This window comes from Dermacentor silvarum, chromosome 9 (genome assembly GCF_013339745.2).
Source record: "Dermacentor silvarum isolate Dsil-2018 chromosome 9, BIME_Dsil_1.4, whole genome shotgun sequence".
NCBI lineage: Eukaryota > Metazoa > Arthropoda > Arachnida > Ixodida > Ixodidae > Dermacentor > Dermacentor silvarum.
Window position 1 is genome coordinate 97,003,233 of NC_051162.1, and position 15,934 is coordinate 97,019,166.

At 46.9% G+C, this 15,934-nt stretch overlaps 1 protein-coding gene across 1 annotated transcript in view; it reads right to left on the minus strand.

Annotated features, from left to right (window-relative positions):
• Positions 1-8,626: 8,626 nt before the first annotated feature.
• Positions 8,627-15,934, minus strand: part of LOC125939866 (uncharacterized) — a 32,988-nt gene continuing 25,680 nt past the window's right edge. Inside the window, exons 4-7 of the mRNA XM_049655369.1 lie at positions 11,472-11,602; positions 10,659-10,730; positions 10,471-10,601; positions 8,627-8,702 (exon numbers count right to left, since the gene is read on the minus strand). Coding sequence (XP_049511326.1) covers positions 8,627-8,702; positions 10,471-10,601; positions 10,659-10,730; positions 11,472-11,602 — 410 coding nt within the window. The remainder of the gene's footprint in view (positions 8,703-10,470; positions 10,602-10,658; positions 10,731-11,471; positions 11,603-15,934) is intronic.

Sequence of the window (15,934 nt, forward strand, 5' to 3'; positions counted from 1 at the left end):
ACACAACTGTTGTCGACGGCGGCGGCGTTTTGCCTGCGTTCGCACCGAACGTGCGCGGCGTTGGTGATGTGTTTATGAAGAAAGTGCCAACCTTTGCCGTACACCCTATGGTGGTGTACCGTAGCGACCATAAAACGATGGCCCACCGTTCCCCTTCCACTGGGAAGTCGTGTTTGCTCTCCGCCGTGTGTTCGCTCCCCATGCAAGAGCGCGTCCCTCGCCCTCGCGCGCTTTTACTCGCGCATAAATCGCGCTCAGCCGCTTACACTAACACAGTGGAACTGTACAGGTCTCAAGGACCGCAAGAAGCGGGCTCATCTACGCCTCTACCTTGAGAGCCTTGAGTTCCTCGTCGCCGTGTTTACCCTTCAGGAACCCGTCGCCGGCGTCAAACTCGCCAACTACCCTACATTTCAACACAACCCGCAGACATGTATACTTGTTCATAAGCAATACACTGCGCAGGAGGCCACACTCCCCGCAACACCACCTTTCTCGTACACGATGGTGTCGGTGCTGCCTCTAAAGCAGTCTGACCTACCTGTACACATTGTAAACATTTACTGCCCCCGAAACTTAAGAGCGTTACGTTCAGCGAAATTTTCACGCAAGCCATGCAGGTGGCGGGAAGGGACTCTCTCCTGATCGCCGGCGATTTCAACGCCCTGAGCAGGCTCTGGGGGTACCCCGGGAGGACACGCGTGGGAGGAAGCTTGCGGAAATTCTTTCCACACTTGGACTCACCCTCCACACTGACCCCGCCAACCCAACGTGTGTAGGCAACTCGATTCAACGAGACACTTGCCCGGACCTCACAATTACACGCAACATACGCCATGCCGACTGGCTGAATATAGAGTACACTCTCGGAAGTGATCACTGTATAACCAACACAACCATCCACATGCGTCCCCTGAAACGCCCACTAACGCAAGCTCGTGTGCAGGACTGGACGACTTTCCGCACCTCTCTACCTACCGTAGACCCCCTGCAGTCGGGCTACGACACCTGGTCCAAATCGCTCACGTCGACACTCAGACAACACGAAAAGCAGATACAGCTCACGGACACACAAATGGACGTGGATAATCACCTCCTTTCATCTTTGGGAGGCCCGCCGCAGCCTCACCAAACGATGAAGGAAACAGAAACATAACAGACGCCTGAGGAAGCGCGTCCTCGAACTCACACAGCAGGCCGCGGAATATGCCGTTCAGCTAGCCTATACATTAACTGAGTGGACCGGTGCAACGCGGCTGCGCGCCAGATGTCTGGCCGCAACACGCGGCGCCTGTTCCGCGCTCTCATCGATCCAACACAAACACGCACGGAAACCGAACATAGGGCCATGCACAACGTTACAGGAACGACAACACAGCTAGTGCATACGCTCAGGGATTGATACCTGTGCACCACAAAGGACCCCCAGACGGCCGTGTACTCGTATGCAGACAAAGAGAACAGGAAGCTGGACACCCCGTTCCAGCTACAGGACCTCCGGACTTCCTTAAGCAAGATGAAGCGTGATGATGATGATATGTCATGTTTCGTGGCGCAAGGGCCAGGTCTGGCCAAAGAGCGCCATGCAAGTGATTTTGGATATTTCATTGAACAGTGAAGTGGAAACGATTGAACACGGCTGTATATGGGCCTAAGAGCAGAGTCGCTGTACAGTGCGTAAAACATAAATGTATTAAAATTATGACAATGGCTTTAAAGTGTCCTGTGAGACGTAAAACATGTTTTGAAAGAATGATTTTCTAAAATTTGTAAGTGCCAGTGGCACTGCTGCCTCATCAGGAACCTTGTGTGCAAGGCTTTGGAGGCACGTGCCATACAAATGCTAGTATCGCAGCAGTAGCCTCTGTTGAGAGGTCATGCTACGAATTTATCGGGCGTAGAACTTGTAATGAATCAACATCATGTAAGTAGTTTAAAAGTGATTTGCTGTTAAAAAATGAGTCCACATGAAGGAACATTGCTGGACGAAGAGGAATGTTCTGTTTGTAAGCTAGAGGAAAGTGCTTTTTTCTTTCAGCTTCTGATTCGCGGCACTCTACCAGGACATGTAGGACGGTCAGCGTCTCTCCACATTTAACGCAGATGGGAGGTTCAGCACCAGACAGCAAATAAGAGTGGGTCCCGTAGGTATGGCCTATCCTAAGTCGACAAAGAATTACTTCAGTTCGCCGTATTTTAACACGAAAGTGTTTTATGCCGGGGTCCACCAAGACTTCACTGACGTATTTCCGTCACGGAAATACGTGACGTATTTACGTAAATACGTGACGTATTGGAAATACGCTGACGTATTTCCGTCACGGAAATACGTCAGCTTACAATGTACACGAACATAATACAAAGAAAGAAACCAGAAGAAAAAGTTCCACAAACATGCAAAATTTGGAAATCGAACCCACGACCTCTCGGTCCGCGACGATAGATCGCCGAGCGTTTAACCCATTGCGCCACAAACGCATTTGCAGAGAGCTACACAGACGCGCCTTATATATCTAACACTCCTCCGTGTACCCGCGCTCTTGCTCGGGGCGGTGCCGCCGCCTACGAGCAGAAAAGAGAAGTACTGCATTATGACACTAACGCGCACCGACAGTGAACGCTTCGGTGGTCTCAGCACTACGACGCCTCGATGCCAGCATTCGAAGGGACGCTGGCATCAACAAGCACTACCAACGCCAGGTGGCGTTCACCGTACTCAGCACAGCGGAGCGTGGCCTCCGCAATTAGCTCTGAAAATGTTTCTGAAGTTGATCGCGGAGGCTGCAATTACGACGCGCTGTACGCGCTGATTTGACTCAGTGACGATTCAGTTACGTGCTTTGTCTTGCGCGTGGTATTAGTGTGTCAGTTACGTGCTTCGTCTTTCGCGTTGTGCTAGCGTGTGCAGCGTAGTGCAGCTTCCATATGCACGACGGTTGCTCATGGTCATCGACGTTGGTAGTCGTGATGGAGGAGACGTGCCACCAGGCGTCAGCGTGGGTGCATCAACGCCTAAGGGCGCTTTAGCCACAAAACACCAATAGACATTATATATCAATGTGCAATAAACATTACACTACTTCTGTGAAGACACGTTTCACTTTCGTGTTCTATACCGATTCCTATATAAGAGGGATCAACCACATTTTTTTTGTTGTTGGTCGCCAATTACCCAACTGAGGTTTAATTAAATGCAGCTTATTCGACGTTTCAGTGTCCCACATTTGCTACCAGTATGCCCTAATTTTTCTTCGGAGAAAAGGCTTCAAGTCTGTCACAGGGACAGATATGAAAGTGTTGCTAGCTTTCGCTGTAAGAGATGTGGCCATCTGGTCTGCTAGCATGTTACCTTCGATGCCTCTGTGGCCAGGCACCCAGCAGATAACAATAAGCTGGTTAGATAAGTATGCAGTGCACAGAAGTGAATAAAGATCGTTGAGTACAGGGTTATTGTGTTTGCGGAGTGACATTAAGGACTTTACTACACTCAAAGAGTCAGTGAATATGATAGCATTGGGTAGATTGGTTTTCCTGATGCATTTAACAGCCGCTATTACTGCGTATGCCTCCGCGGAAAAGATACTTGTTTCCGGGTGCAAGACATCAGATTCTGAGAAAGACGGACCAACGGCTGCCTAAGACACGCCTGCATGGGACTTCGATGCGTCAGTATAAAATTCCGGGCATGAGTACTTTAGCTGCAGTTCGAGGAAGTGCATTCGAATGTGTGCCTCTGGAGCGTGCTTTGTAACATGAAGAAACGACGTATCACATTTAATGAGCTGCCACTGCCATGGTGGTAAGAGCTTTGCTGGGGCTTTTAGATGAGGTTCTAAAAGTGGGACACCCATTTCATCACTGAGCTTCCTCACACGCAGTGAGAAGGGCTCATTTGCCGTAGGTCGGTTACGAAACAGTGTGGTGCAAGTCATATCATTTATGGTAGCGTAACACGGATGTTCAGGGTTTGCGTGTACCTTCAGAAAATATGCAAAGCTAGAGTATGACCTCTGCAAGGTAAGTGACCACTCGTTTGATTCTGCGTATAGGCTTTGTATAGGACTTGTCCTGAAAGCACCCGTGGCCAGGCGGATACCTAAATGATGAATCGGATCTAGCATCTTCAACGCGCACGGTGCGGCAGAGTGGTACACAACGGCACCATAGTCTAAACGTGTACGCACAAGACTTTTGTACAGGTCCAATAGGCACTTCCTGTCGCTACCCCATGTGGTGTGGGACAGAAGCTTAAGGAGGTTCATTGTTTTCATGCATTTCGTCCTGAGGTATTTGATGTGGGGTATAAACGTTAGTTTTGAATCCAAGATGATTCCTAAGAATTTATGTTCACTGCTGACAGTGAGTTCATCCCCATTAATAAAAATACTAGGGATTGGCGTTGCGCCTCTCTTCTTGGAGAAAAGCATGCAAGTACTTTTCTGCGTGTTCACTTTAAACCCATTTTCGTCCGCCCATCTACATAACTTGGTTAAGCCAAGCTGGACCTGGCGTTCGCAGATAGCAAGATTGCAGGATTTAAAACCTATCTGCACATCGTCGACGTATACAGAGTAAAACATGGTGCGTGGAATGACTGTGTGAAGTGAATTCATTTTTACGACAAAGAGCGTGCAACTAAGCACGCCTCCCTGTGGCACACCGGTCTCTTGGGTGAATGTTCTAGACAAACTGTTGCCCACTCTTACACGAAACGTGCGGTCAGAGAGATAGCTTTCGATTGTGTTCAACATGTTGCCATGGACACCCATTGAAGAAAGGTCGCGAAGGATACCAAAACGCCATGTCGTATCGTATGCCTTCTCTAGGTCAAGAAATACTGAAAGAAGGAACTGTTTATGTATAAAGGCATCCCTGATGTTGGCCTCGATGCGAACGAGGTGGTCTGTTGTCGATCTACCTTCTCGGAAACCACACTGGAAGGGGTCTAGAATTTTGTTATTTTCCAGGAAACAGATTAGGCGTCGGTTTATCATTTTTTCTAAGAGCTGGCACAGACAGCTTGTTAGAGCTATTGGTCTGTAACTGCTGGCTAGAGAGGGATCCTTGCCTTGTTTAAGTATGGGGATAACAATAGCTTCTTTCCAAGCAGATGGAATGTATCCAGCTGCCCATATAGCATTGAAAAGGGATAGAAGTATATTTAGTGTTTCCGAGTGTAAGTGTTTGATCATTTCATAGATGATGCGATCACTACCTGGCGCCGAGTTCTGGCAACAACTCAAAGATGCGTGAAGTTCAGCTAAACGGAATGGGCGATTGTACGCTTCATTTCTTCCACATTTGCGTTCAATGTGTTGTCGCTCTGCGTGTTCTTTGAATCGCAGGAAAGTGTGTGTGTAGTTTGAAGCACTCGAGATTTGTTCAAAGTGCTCACCTAGAAAGTCTGCCTGATTTTCCAGGCTGTCTCCTTGGGTATTTACTAGGGGTAGAGGGTGAGACTGTCGGCCTTTTAGTTTATTTACTCGGTTCCAGACCTTTCCCTCATCAGTATACGAAGTAATGCTGGATACATACCTCTCCCAACTATCTCTCTTAGCTCGTCGACGCGTTCTTCTGCCCTGCGACTTCGCTTGTTTAAAATTAATGAGATTTTCGGCTGTTGGGCAGTCACGTAGCAGCCCCCAAGCTTTGTTTTGTTTTTTCCTTGCCTTTTGACATTCGGCATTCCACCACGGAATGCGGCGTTTACTAGACAGTCCATTCGTTTGTTGAATGCATTTTGTGGCAGCGTCTATTATAAAACTAGTTAAGTAAGCCACATCATTGTCGATATTGGTACGAGAAATGTCCCTGTCTAAACGTGTCAGTTCTTTGAATAGTTCCCAGTTCGCAGAGTCAACCTTCCACCGAGAAACATATGGGGCGCATTCATCCTGTGTTGTATAATTTAGAACTATCGGAAAGTGGTCACTTCCATAAGGGTTCTTAATAACGCGCCATTCGAGGTACGGCAGGAGAGTACTGGATACTATGCTTAAGTCAATTGAGGAGTAGGTGTTGTGTGCAATGCTATAGTACGTCGGCTCCTTCTTATTGAGCAAGCATGCACCAGATGAATACAGGAAGTTTTCGATTAAGCGCCCTCTTCCATCGCAACGGGAGTCTCCCCATAGAGTGTGATGCGCATTTAGATCTCCGGCAACAATGTATGGCTCAGGAAGTTCATCTATGTAATTTTGAAATTCGGTTTTGTGAAGTTGATAGTTAGGTGGTATGTATACAGAGCTGATTGTAATTAGCTTGTTGAACAACACCGCTTGCACAGCAACTGCCTCTAGGGGCGTACGAAGTTTTAGTTCTCGACAGGCAACACCTCTATCAACTATAATAGCCGTACCGCCGGATGACATGACTGCATCATCACGATCTTTACGAAAAATAGAATATTGTGGAAGAAAATTTGTTTGCGTATGTTTGAGGTGTGTTTCCTGAACACACAGCACCCTGGGACTGTATTTGCGAATGAGTTCTTTAACGTCATCAAGATTGTGAATAAGGCCCCTGATGTTCCATTGAACTATTTTCGTCCCCATATTGAAAAGGAGATTGGTGCTGTGTGCTTAGGTGTGAGATAACTTAGACTACAGAGCACTTCTCAGGCCCCGTAATGCGTAGTTTCTCTTTTTTGGAGCGGTCGAGAGATCCCCGCCGCTCCATAGGCGCTGGATGCGCCGCTTGGCTGGAGGTTGTGTCCATCGCCTCTCCTGAGGCGCTGGGCATCCGCTCTTGCGAGCGGTGTGTTCGTCTTGAGGGCCTCGCCTCAAGAGGTGGGACCCTAGAGGCCACCAGCCCGGAGGTCGATGGCCCCTTCTGGGATGGCGGAGCAGTGCTAGCTGCAGCCGCCGAGGGGGCAGATGGCTTCATCGCCGGCTCACTACCCGCGGGCCGGACAGCAGCCGAAAGCCGCTGCGACGCTGCCCCCTGACGCGTCACATCGGCAAAGCTGGTTTTTGGCAGGTAGGACACCTGCCTTCGTGCCTCTTTAAATGAAATATTTTGTTTAACTTTAATCGTGGCAATTTCTTTTTCTTTTTTCCAGGATGGGCAGGACCGCGAGTATGCGGCATGCTCTCCTTCACAGTTTACACAATGTGGAGTATTATTGCACGACTCAGATGTGTGTTCAGAAGCACTGCATTTGGCACAAGTAGTTCGACCTCGACAGCTCTGGGAGCTATGGCCAAACCTCTGGCATTTGAAACATCGCAGGGGATTAGGGATATACGGCCAGACTGAGCTTTACGTAGCCTGCCTCGATAGTCTCGGGCAGTACACTTGAGCCGAAGGTTAGAATGAGATGCTTGGTCAGAATTTCTTTTCCGTCACGTCTCATCTTGATTCTTCTGACATTGATGACATTTTGGTCACTCCATCCCTCTAATAGCTCACTTAGCTCCATCAAATCATCATCCGAAACAACACCACGACTGGTGTTCATAGTGCGGTGTGGGGTCACAGTGACAGGAAAGTCTCCAATTGATACGAGAGTCTGCAGTTTCTCATGTTGTTTGATATCTCGGAGTTCAAGAAGAAGGTCGCCGCTAGCCAATTTCGTAGTTTGTAGCCGGCCCCTATTGTCTCTGTCAGGCATTTTGAAACCAGAAAAGGTCAGATCGTTCTCACCGCCTTTTCGGGTTTTTCACAATGGATTACGTGGAATCGAGGGAAATTTTCACTTTGCCGGCCAAAAAATTTGAATACGTCTTCGGTGCGCCCCCGCTTAACCCGATCGGGTAAGGCGGGGAAAGAAAAAGCCATAAAAAACAATAATTTTTCGGCAGGAACGCCAGCCACCCACCATGGAGCCCAACAAGGGGACGATGTAGGACCTGCAAACACAAGTCCCAAAAACGTCAGCTGTACGTACCCGCTATAACCAAATACGTATAACCAAGGGTGGTTATAACACACAAGGTTAACCCTCGCCGCCAGGAAAGCTGGAAGTAAATGGAAAAGAAAAGAAGACAGGATAGTTTGAGAGTGAGAGAGAAAGACGAAGATTGAAGAGGAGGACAGGAAAAGGCGACTACCGATTTCCCCCGGATGGGTCAGCCCGGGGGTGCCGTCTACGTGAAGCAGAGGCCAAAGGAGTGTGTTGCCTCTGCCGAGGGGCCATGAAGGTCCAAACACCCGGCTTCGGCTCAACTCCCAGGATCCCCTTTTCCCCGGACACGGCTAAGCCACGCACGGCGACACGCGGTAGGGTCCAACCCCCATGTGCTCGGGTCCGTGGTGTCGCAACACACCAAACGCCTGCTGACGCAGACGCCCCTGTGGGATTTGCTAAGCTTCTGAGTTGTTAGAAACGTATGAGAGTTGACGCGTAGAGTCTTTCGCGGCTTACGTGTAATGAAACTAGTCAATAAAGATTATCAAAATGAAGTTTCACTTTTTGTTTCTATATATTAATCATTTGCTTGCATAATGCAAACTGTAAATACATGATTTCTTTTGTGTGACAAGCAGGAAACATTGGGTAATCAGCCTTTCAGTAAGCTAGCTGCAACGCCTAAAGCTGCGGGAAAGTCAAGACCAAGTCACACTTTGCTATACCAAGACGAATATATAACGAATATATGGACCAGGTGCATTGCAGCTATAGGTCTCAATGTGCAACTTCGCCATTCTCACCTGCGGCATCGGTGCTTACGCCTCCCGGGATTAGGTCCACTATGTCTCGTCTGAAAGCATGTAAGAGCACACATAGCAAATAAACACTTTAATGCTACGGTACTTCAACAATCCGGCGCACAAAGTAATAGATGCTGCTGGAAGATCAAAAGAGGTGGGAGGACATTGTGCTTTCAAACTTTCGTCACCCAACGTCATCACTATTTTTGGAGCCTATTCTCATGCACGTCTACACTTAGTTGAGCTCAGAAAATAACATACAGTCTCAAAGGTAAACCCCTCTACCATGATGAAAAAATAGCAGAAATGAATTGTCTGATATGAGAGCGCCTCAATAAAGAACTAGTTTTGCCTAGTAAAGAAATCTTACGGATTAGTACGACAGATGATAGTTACGTGAGAATGTACCTTTTGTTCTTTAAGTTCACTGGAGTGGAGAAATGATATACATGTACTCTTAGCATGCAGGTTCTAAAGCCATGCTTACAAGCTCTGAGTCCCTTTACAATCACCACAACAATGACTTACGTCACCTTCAGTGTTTATTTAACGAAAATATATTCAAGTGTGCCAGCCATTCTGGCTTGTTTGTACGAACTCACTGAATTTAACCAATGGCGTTTGTAGACTGCAATCGGATTTTGTTTCAACTGCGATCAGTGGCCTTTTGGTGCACACTGTTGCTCAAGACCCACAACTCGAAGAATACATTTTTCGCGCCCTATAGAAAACACAAAATATTTAGGGTCATTTATTCAGACGACCTAATACCTTGCAATTCTCATTTATGTATTGTACAGTTAGGGAATAATATTGTCTACTTGGACATATCGCTCAATATACACTCTACAGCAGTTTCGTAACTCCACTGCAAGGTGCTGCGATTAACATTATGTAATAAAGGTGCAAGATAAAGACATTCTGTGTTTCTCACAGCAAATTTTTTAGAGTAAGAATTCGTTCTGTTTTCTTAATTCCTTTCATTTATTTTGGTTCGGTAAAATATCTCAACTTCTGAAAGCTTTCTTCCTGTAAATGCATCTTCACTGAATCTTCTGGGCTCATGACTTGAACAGATTTTGTTAGTTTCCTCTACACAGCTTTTTGGAAACTCTTTTTATTTGAAGAATGCACGGTCTTTCTATCAATTATTTCAGATATGAAATACGCATCCATTGTGAATATGTGAATAATTGGGTCATTGCGTTGATAGAATAATGTTAATTAAGAAATTTAGCAATTGTGGTTCTGCCAGATGGTTGCTTAAAATGTATACTTTTGTGAACATTATTATCGTTTTGTATCCTCCGGCCTTGAGAAGAGCTTCTAGGCTGATAAATGAATGAATGAACAAGAAGAGTGAAGGCATCCAAAGAAACTAATTATTAGAAAAAAGCGCCAAGTCCTTTTATGTCGGTTGATAGCATACATTGCAAACCGAAAAAGATTCAGCTCAAGGCTTTTTGCATCATCTTACAATGCCCAGCATCTGCGGAATTACTCACCAAAAGGTCACACTGCATAAATGTCCCAAATGCAACAAATGTGCGCCTTGAAGCACATCACTCCTTCAATAAACTGAATAGCTTCTTAGAAGCATTTGGCTATCATTACATTGGCAATCATCGTCGATGGTTTCTGCCAACCCTTTCTTGTTGTTTTTAGATTGGTAGGCTACATTGCTTTACTTCTGTCACCGTCAAACAGAAACTTTCGTTTTCCTCAAATAATGCTCTTCCCAGAATTGCAGCTACTTGGCTACAACTATTTTACTAGTGTATACATACCTTTGTATTAGAAAGTTTGGAGATTACTCACGCGGTAATCAGGAAGACTGCGTCTGCCATCCGCACTGAACGTTTGCTCCAAGTATATTGCTGCAACTTCAATAGGGTTTCATTCGAGACGAGTTTGCCATCGGGCCGCTGCGTCAGATAAGGTTCTGTTGCCTGAAAATATAGCTGTCTTATGAAAAAGAACAAACTATTCAGACAGATTTCACTTACAGTTGAGAACATCTCGATGGCAGTGAGTGCTATGAACCCAGGAGGATTAAGCTGCTGCGTTCGTAGACTGACCTGCAAACATGGCCTCCCGATCAAGTGTCAAAGACACAGTACTCTCATTTTCACCAAAATTTCTATTGCACTGATCATTAAACTTATGAACGATTTTTTTACTTTTTATTTTAAAGGATGCTTGGGCCTAGCGATCGGTAGGTTTGAATTAGTTTTCTTTCCAAAGTTATTCTGACACGGATGTCCTTCACTTTCAGTTGCGCAAATTTTGTACCGAGAGGTTACATCTTTTAAAAATATTCCGTCTCCTCTAGTTGGAGTTCATTTCTCTACTATCGTGTTTGAGTACAAATACAATGTTTACGCAGTTATCACCGTTTGATAGGTTCATGTACACAAAACAGGTATTAATAAGTTGGTAAACAAATGCATAATTTGCCATAGTGTTCATAAAGTGACTGCAATGCAACGTTTTGTAAGAAGGGTTATTTTATGAATTGCGTTGTGTCCTCTGCAGATACCACAAGTTTTCGTTCTACGGCTACTTATGAATTTAATGTCAATGTTTTTATTATAACCTTTACGATGCAAGTCACATTGGCAGCAGCTGCAGTAGAAGTGATTTGATAAGTTTTGCAGAACTCTGACTGATGTTATCATTATGGGCACCTATTTTTGAAAGGTGACCGTAATGATAGTTGTTTCATGCCGCACGCGTTACCGATGTGTTAGCAGTAGGAAACTTATCGATGTAATTCCTATGTGCAAAAAGTATTTGGTTAGTATCACACAAGCACTTACCGAGTTCCAGAAAGCCATCAAGTATTCGATGTGCGCTTCTGTTTGATTCCCAAAATGGGTAGTGTGATTGTAGTCGCTGATGGCGTGTACTTCGATGGTGAAGCTTAGTAGTGGAGCTCTCTCCTGGGCATCTAAAAAAGAAGTATGTAGAACTAATTGACAGGGGCATAAGAGTAATGATATTAGCTTTATCAGCTGTATAAACTTGGACATGCAACAGCACCGGCAACACGCAGAACTGTTGTCGACGCCGTCGGCGTTTTGCCCGCGTTCGCTCAAAATGCGTGCGGCGTTGGTGACTGTTGCCGGAGCCTCTGATATAAATAGGCACTTGGTGCCGCAGCTAAACGTCGCCTCCCTTCCCTCCCCCTCCTCCCCCTCCCGCACGGCCTCTCGCGCGTCGGAAGAAGGCGCGTTTGCTCTACATATATGGTGTTTGTAAAGGAGGAAAGAGACGCCTACTTCTGCAGCCCTTAAGGGAGCACGGCGCAGAACGCGTGTTTGTTCTCCGCCGTGCGTTCACTCCCCGTGAAAGCGCGCGCCCCTCGCACCCTTTCACTCGCACATACAGCGTTCGGCGCGCGGCGACGATTTCATCTCCATTGACGTCATACGGAACCTCACGGCGACGGCGATGGCGACGGCACAAATCTGCTTTTGAGTGTCCATATAATTGCTATCGCAATAAAAGCAATTTATGTAGAAGCCTAAATGACAAAGTGTGGTCAATAATAAGCATCTTGAAAGTTTATTCCCATCCAGAGCGACAGTAAACGTAATGGCACTGTAAACACACAGTAAACAGTAAAGGCAAACTAATTTCAAACACGCCGCTTGTGTTAGGGAGACATTGCAATAGACTTGACTGGGGTTACTTGTCAATGCGATACAAAAATTATAGTTACGTGAAAGTAAAGACCAGTTTCAGTTCTGTTCCGCGAGCACATAGCGCTTCACCAAAGCTGAAGCCTCGCTGTCAGTGAAGCTTCTGGATACCCTCTATCACTGGCTCCGGCTAAATTACGTGAAGGTAAAGACCAGTTTCAGTTCTTTAGCGCGAGCACATGGCGCTTCGCCAAAGCTGAAGCATTCTGTCAGTGAAGCTTCTGGAGACCCTTTATCACCGGCTTCGACTAAAGGTTGCGTAGGCAAAGATTATCCTTTTCCGCAAATACCAGACTACAAGTGCCACCTTGTGAATGCAAAGGACGTCTTGCTTGAGTTCCTAACATAGGCACCATCTACAGCGATTTCGGAGATGAACATGGAGAAACACTACCAAGTCTGTTTGACTTGGAAGTCGGTGCTGGGTTACAGGCCTTGCCCATTGAAATAGCTCAAACCTTCAGCTCCTTGGTTTCGATACCAATTATATGGACACTCGAGGCATGTTCTCCCCACAGCGTTTCATACAATTGCCTAGAGGGAACTCTGGCATTGAAATCGTTCAGCTCCCATGGGAATGATGATAAGTACGTGATTTGTCTGATCTTCGTGATTGTGGCTTTAAACGTACTTGTGGCTTTGTTTATAACTTTTTCTGGTTTTCGTTTCGGATAAAGTAGTCGATCCGTGTCGGCTGATTGTGAACAGATTGAAATCGGAGCGCTCAAAAGCTGCAGCTGCCGCAGTGGTGGAACTGGGATAACCGAACTATCTTTCAACTTTTCGTCTCGCGGCGAAGGCAGCGGCTGAATACCGGTGGTGCGAGGGGTCAACGGCGTCACTACGAGCCTCGCTTTTATCATCACTTGCTTTAGAAGGCGGACGTGTGTCGTTCGGCTCCATTATGTTTCGTGGCAGGAATATTTTGTAATGTTGACGGGCTCAACTCTCTGTGATTCTATTCATGTGAAACATTGTAAGAGTTGTTCGGAAAGCGCGACGGCAGGCTTCTGCTATGCTTTGTTTTCACATCGATCGCAGCAGAAACTGTGTCGCCGCTCTGATGGAATGGACCAATCTATCCTGCGCAATCACAACGCAGTCCGTACCGGAAGGGCCATCAGTTTGCAGCCGTCTATCGTAAATACCGGTAACTCACAAAAATAGTGCAGTGATTGTAGTCCTCATGGCCACACCAGCATCCATACACACCTGCACAGGACCGCACCAGGAGCTAAGCAGGCCAAGTGCCGCACTTGGCCTGCCTAAAAAGAAGAGAACGCGTACCGATTAGATACTGATAATGCGTGTATACATTTTTCGTACTTAAACACGCTCATACTGCACCATTAGCGACAAAAGTAAAAGCGTTATATTGTCACGTAGTAGTGACGGTAAAGAAAACAGTCGCAAAACTGAGTATGACGAAACTGGTTGTTTATCGGGCGAACCTGCTGCCCACAAATGCACGCTACACTCAAAGCACAACGATAGCGGCGAACACAGTCGGCGATCGTCGAAAATCTGATCTGCGGTGAAACGCGCCGGCTTTTATACATGAGTCATCGAAGTGTTCCAGATTAATCCCTGGTACCCGCAGTGTCTTCCAGAAAGTTCTAGGGAAATTCGCGTCGGTCATACAATCAGATAACATAAGCGTCGGTGTAAACAGGCAACGGAAAGAAGCATCGATAACGTTCTAGAAACTTCCGGTACAGGCACGTCCTGCGCCGAGCGATAACGTTTAACATTTGTTAGCCGGTGGAAAGCGGCCACCGGTGAAAGATAAACATGTATACGTGTCAATATCTTCGGTTTGCAACCTTCCGTTTTCAGATTACATTGTCCTATTCAGCAAAAATCGGGACGAATTACAACAAATGATTGAGGACCTTAACCGAGAAAGTGTAAGAGTTGGGTTGAAGATTAACATGCAGAAGACAAAGATAATGTTCCGATAGCCTGGCTAAGGAACGAGAATTCAGCGTCGCCAGTCAGCCTCGGCAGTCTGTAAAGGGGTACGTTTATCTAGGTCTATTACTTCAGGGGACCCTGATCATAGAAGGAAATTTACAGAATAAAATTGGGTTGGAGTGCGTACGGCAGGCTTTACCAAATCGTGACTGGGAGCTTAGCACTGTCACTGAAAAGTGTACAATCATTGCATTCTATCGCTGCTAACATATGGGGCACAAACTTGGAGGTCTACAAGGAAGCTCGAGAACAAGTTAAGGACCGCACCCAGAGCGATGCAACGAAAAAGTCACAGGTCTTCGCGGCACACGCAGCACAGTCACAGCGTGAGCTGGTTGAGCGGCGCAAGAGTAGCTCCAATTTCGGCACCACGCACAACAGGGTCTTCGCGGCAAAGTGTCTTCGCCTCGATTTTGACGAGAACGATCTGATCTGTCTGCCCGGCATCGACAGCGAGCTGCGGCTTCTAATTAATGCTGTCTGCACAGCAGTCTACTGAGCCTGAGGATGACCCGCTGTGGTTGCTTAGTGGCTATGGTGTTGGGCTGCTGAGCACGAGGTCGCGGGATAGAATCCGAGCCACAGCGGCCGCATTTCAATGGGGGTTAAATGCGAATACACCCGTGTACTTAGATTTAGGTGCACGTTAAAGAACCCCAGGTGGTCCAAATTTCCGGAGTCCCCTACTATGGCGTGCTTCATAATCAGATCGTGGTTTTGGCACGCAAAACCTCATAATTAAAGAAAATGCCCGATGATGCCTGGTTGTAGCCGCGCACGTAGCTCTACGATTCGCTTCTTCAGCAGCGGTTCGTACCTAGCGAGGAGACGTCATAACATGTACCGAAGATGTACCCAGAATACGTGGCGCACATCTAACATCGGGATAGCGTTGATTGCGCGCCTCGTCTGAATCGCATTTCGTCGTCTGCGCCTGCGCGCGCGGCGGTTGCAGGCACTTTAACTTGACGGCGCCACCATACTGGCGGAGGCTGGGGTCGTCTGCGCCTGCCTATAGGGTCCGTTTAAAGGGAATATTTCTGCCGCCTAATCGCAAGCACTTGCGTGGCTCAGTGGTAAAGTGTCCCACTCCCACGCAGCGGGCCTGGGTTCGATCCCGGCGGAGAGCGGGTACTTCGCATTTCCGGCGATAGCGGTTACGGCCAAACGCCGGCGGCGGCATCATTGCGAACTGAAACGGCTATGGGAATGGGACCATAACAGCTTACGCTGTAAAATGTTACGCCTGACGTTAAGAGACATGAAGAGAGCGGTGTGGATCATCAGAGAGGAAATAGGGATAGCACATATTCGAGTTGACATTAAGAGAAAGAAATGGAGTTGAGCAGGCCATGTAATGCGTAGGATGGATAACCGTCGGACCATTAGAATTATAGAATGGATACCAAGAGAAGGGAAGCGCAGGCGAGGATGGCAGAAAGCTACGTGGGGTGATGAAGTTAGGAAATTTGCAGGCGCAAGTTGGAAGCAGCTGGCGCAAAACAGGGGCAATTGAATATCAGAGGCCCGCTGTCGTCCTGCAGTGGACATAAATATAGGGTGATAATGATCTAAAAACAATTTATATGTGGCACCTTATCTTT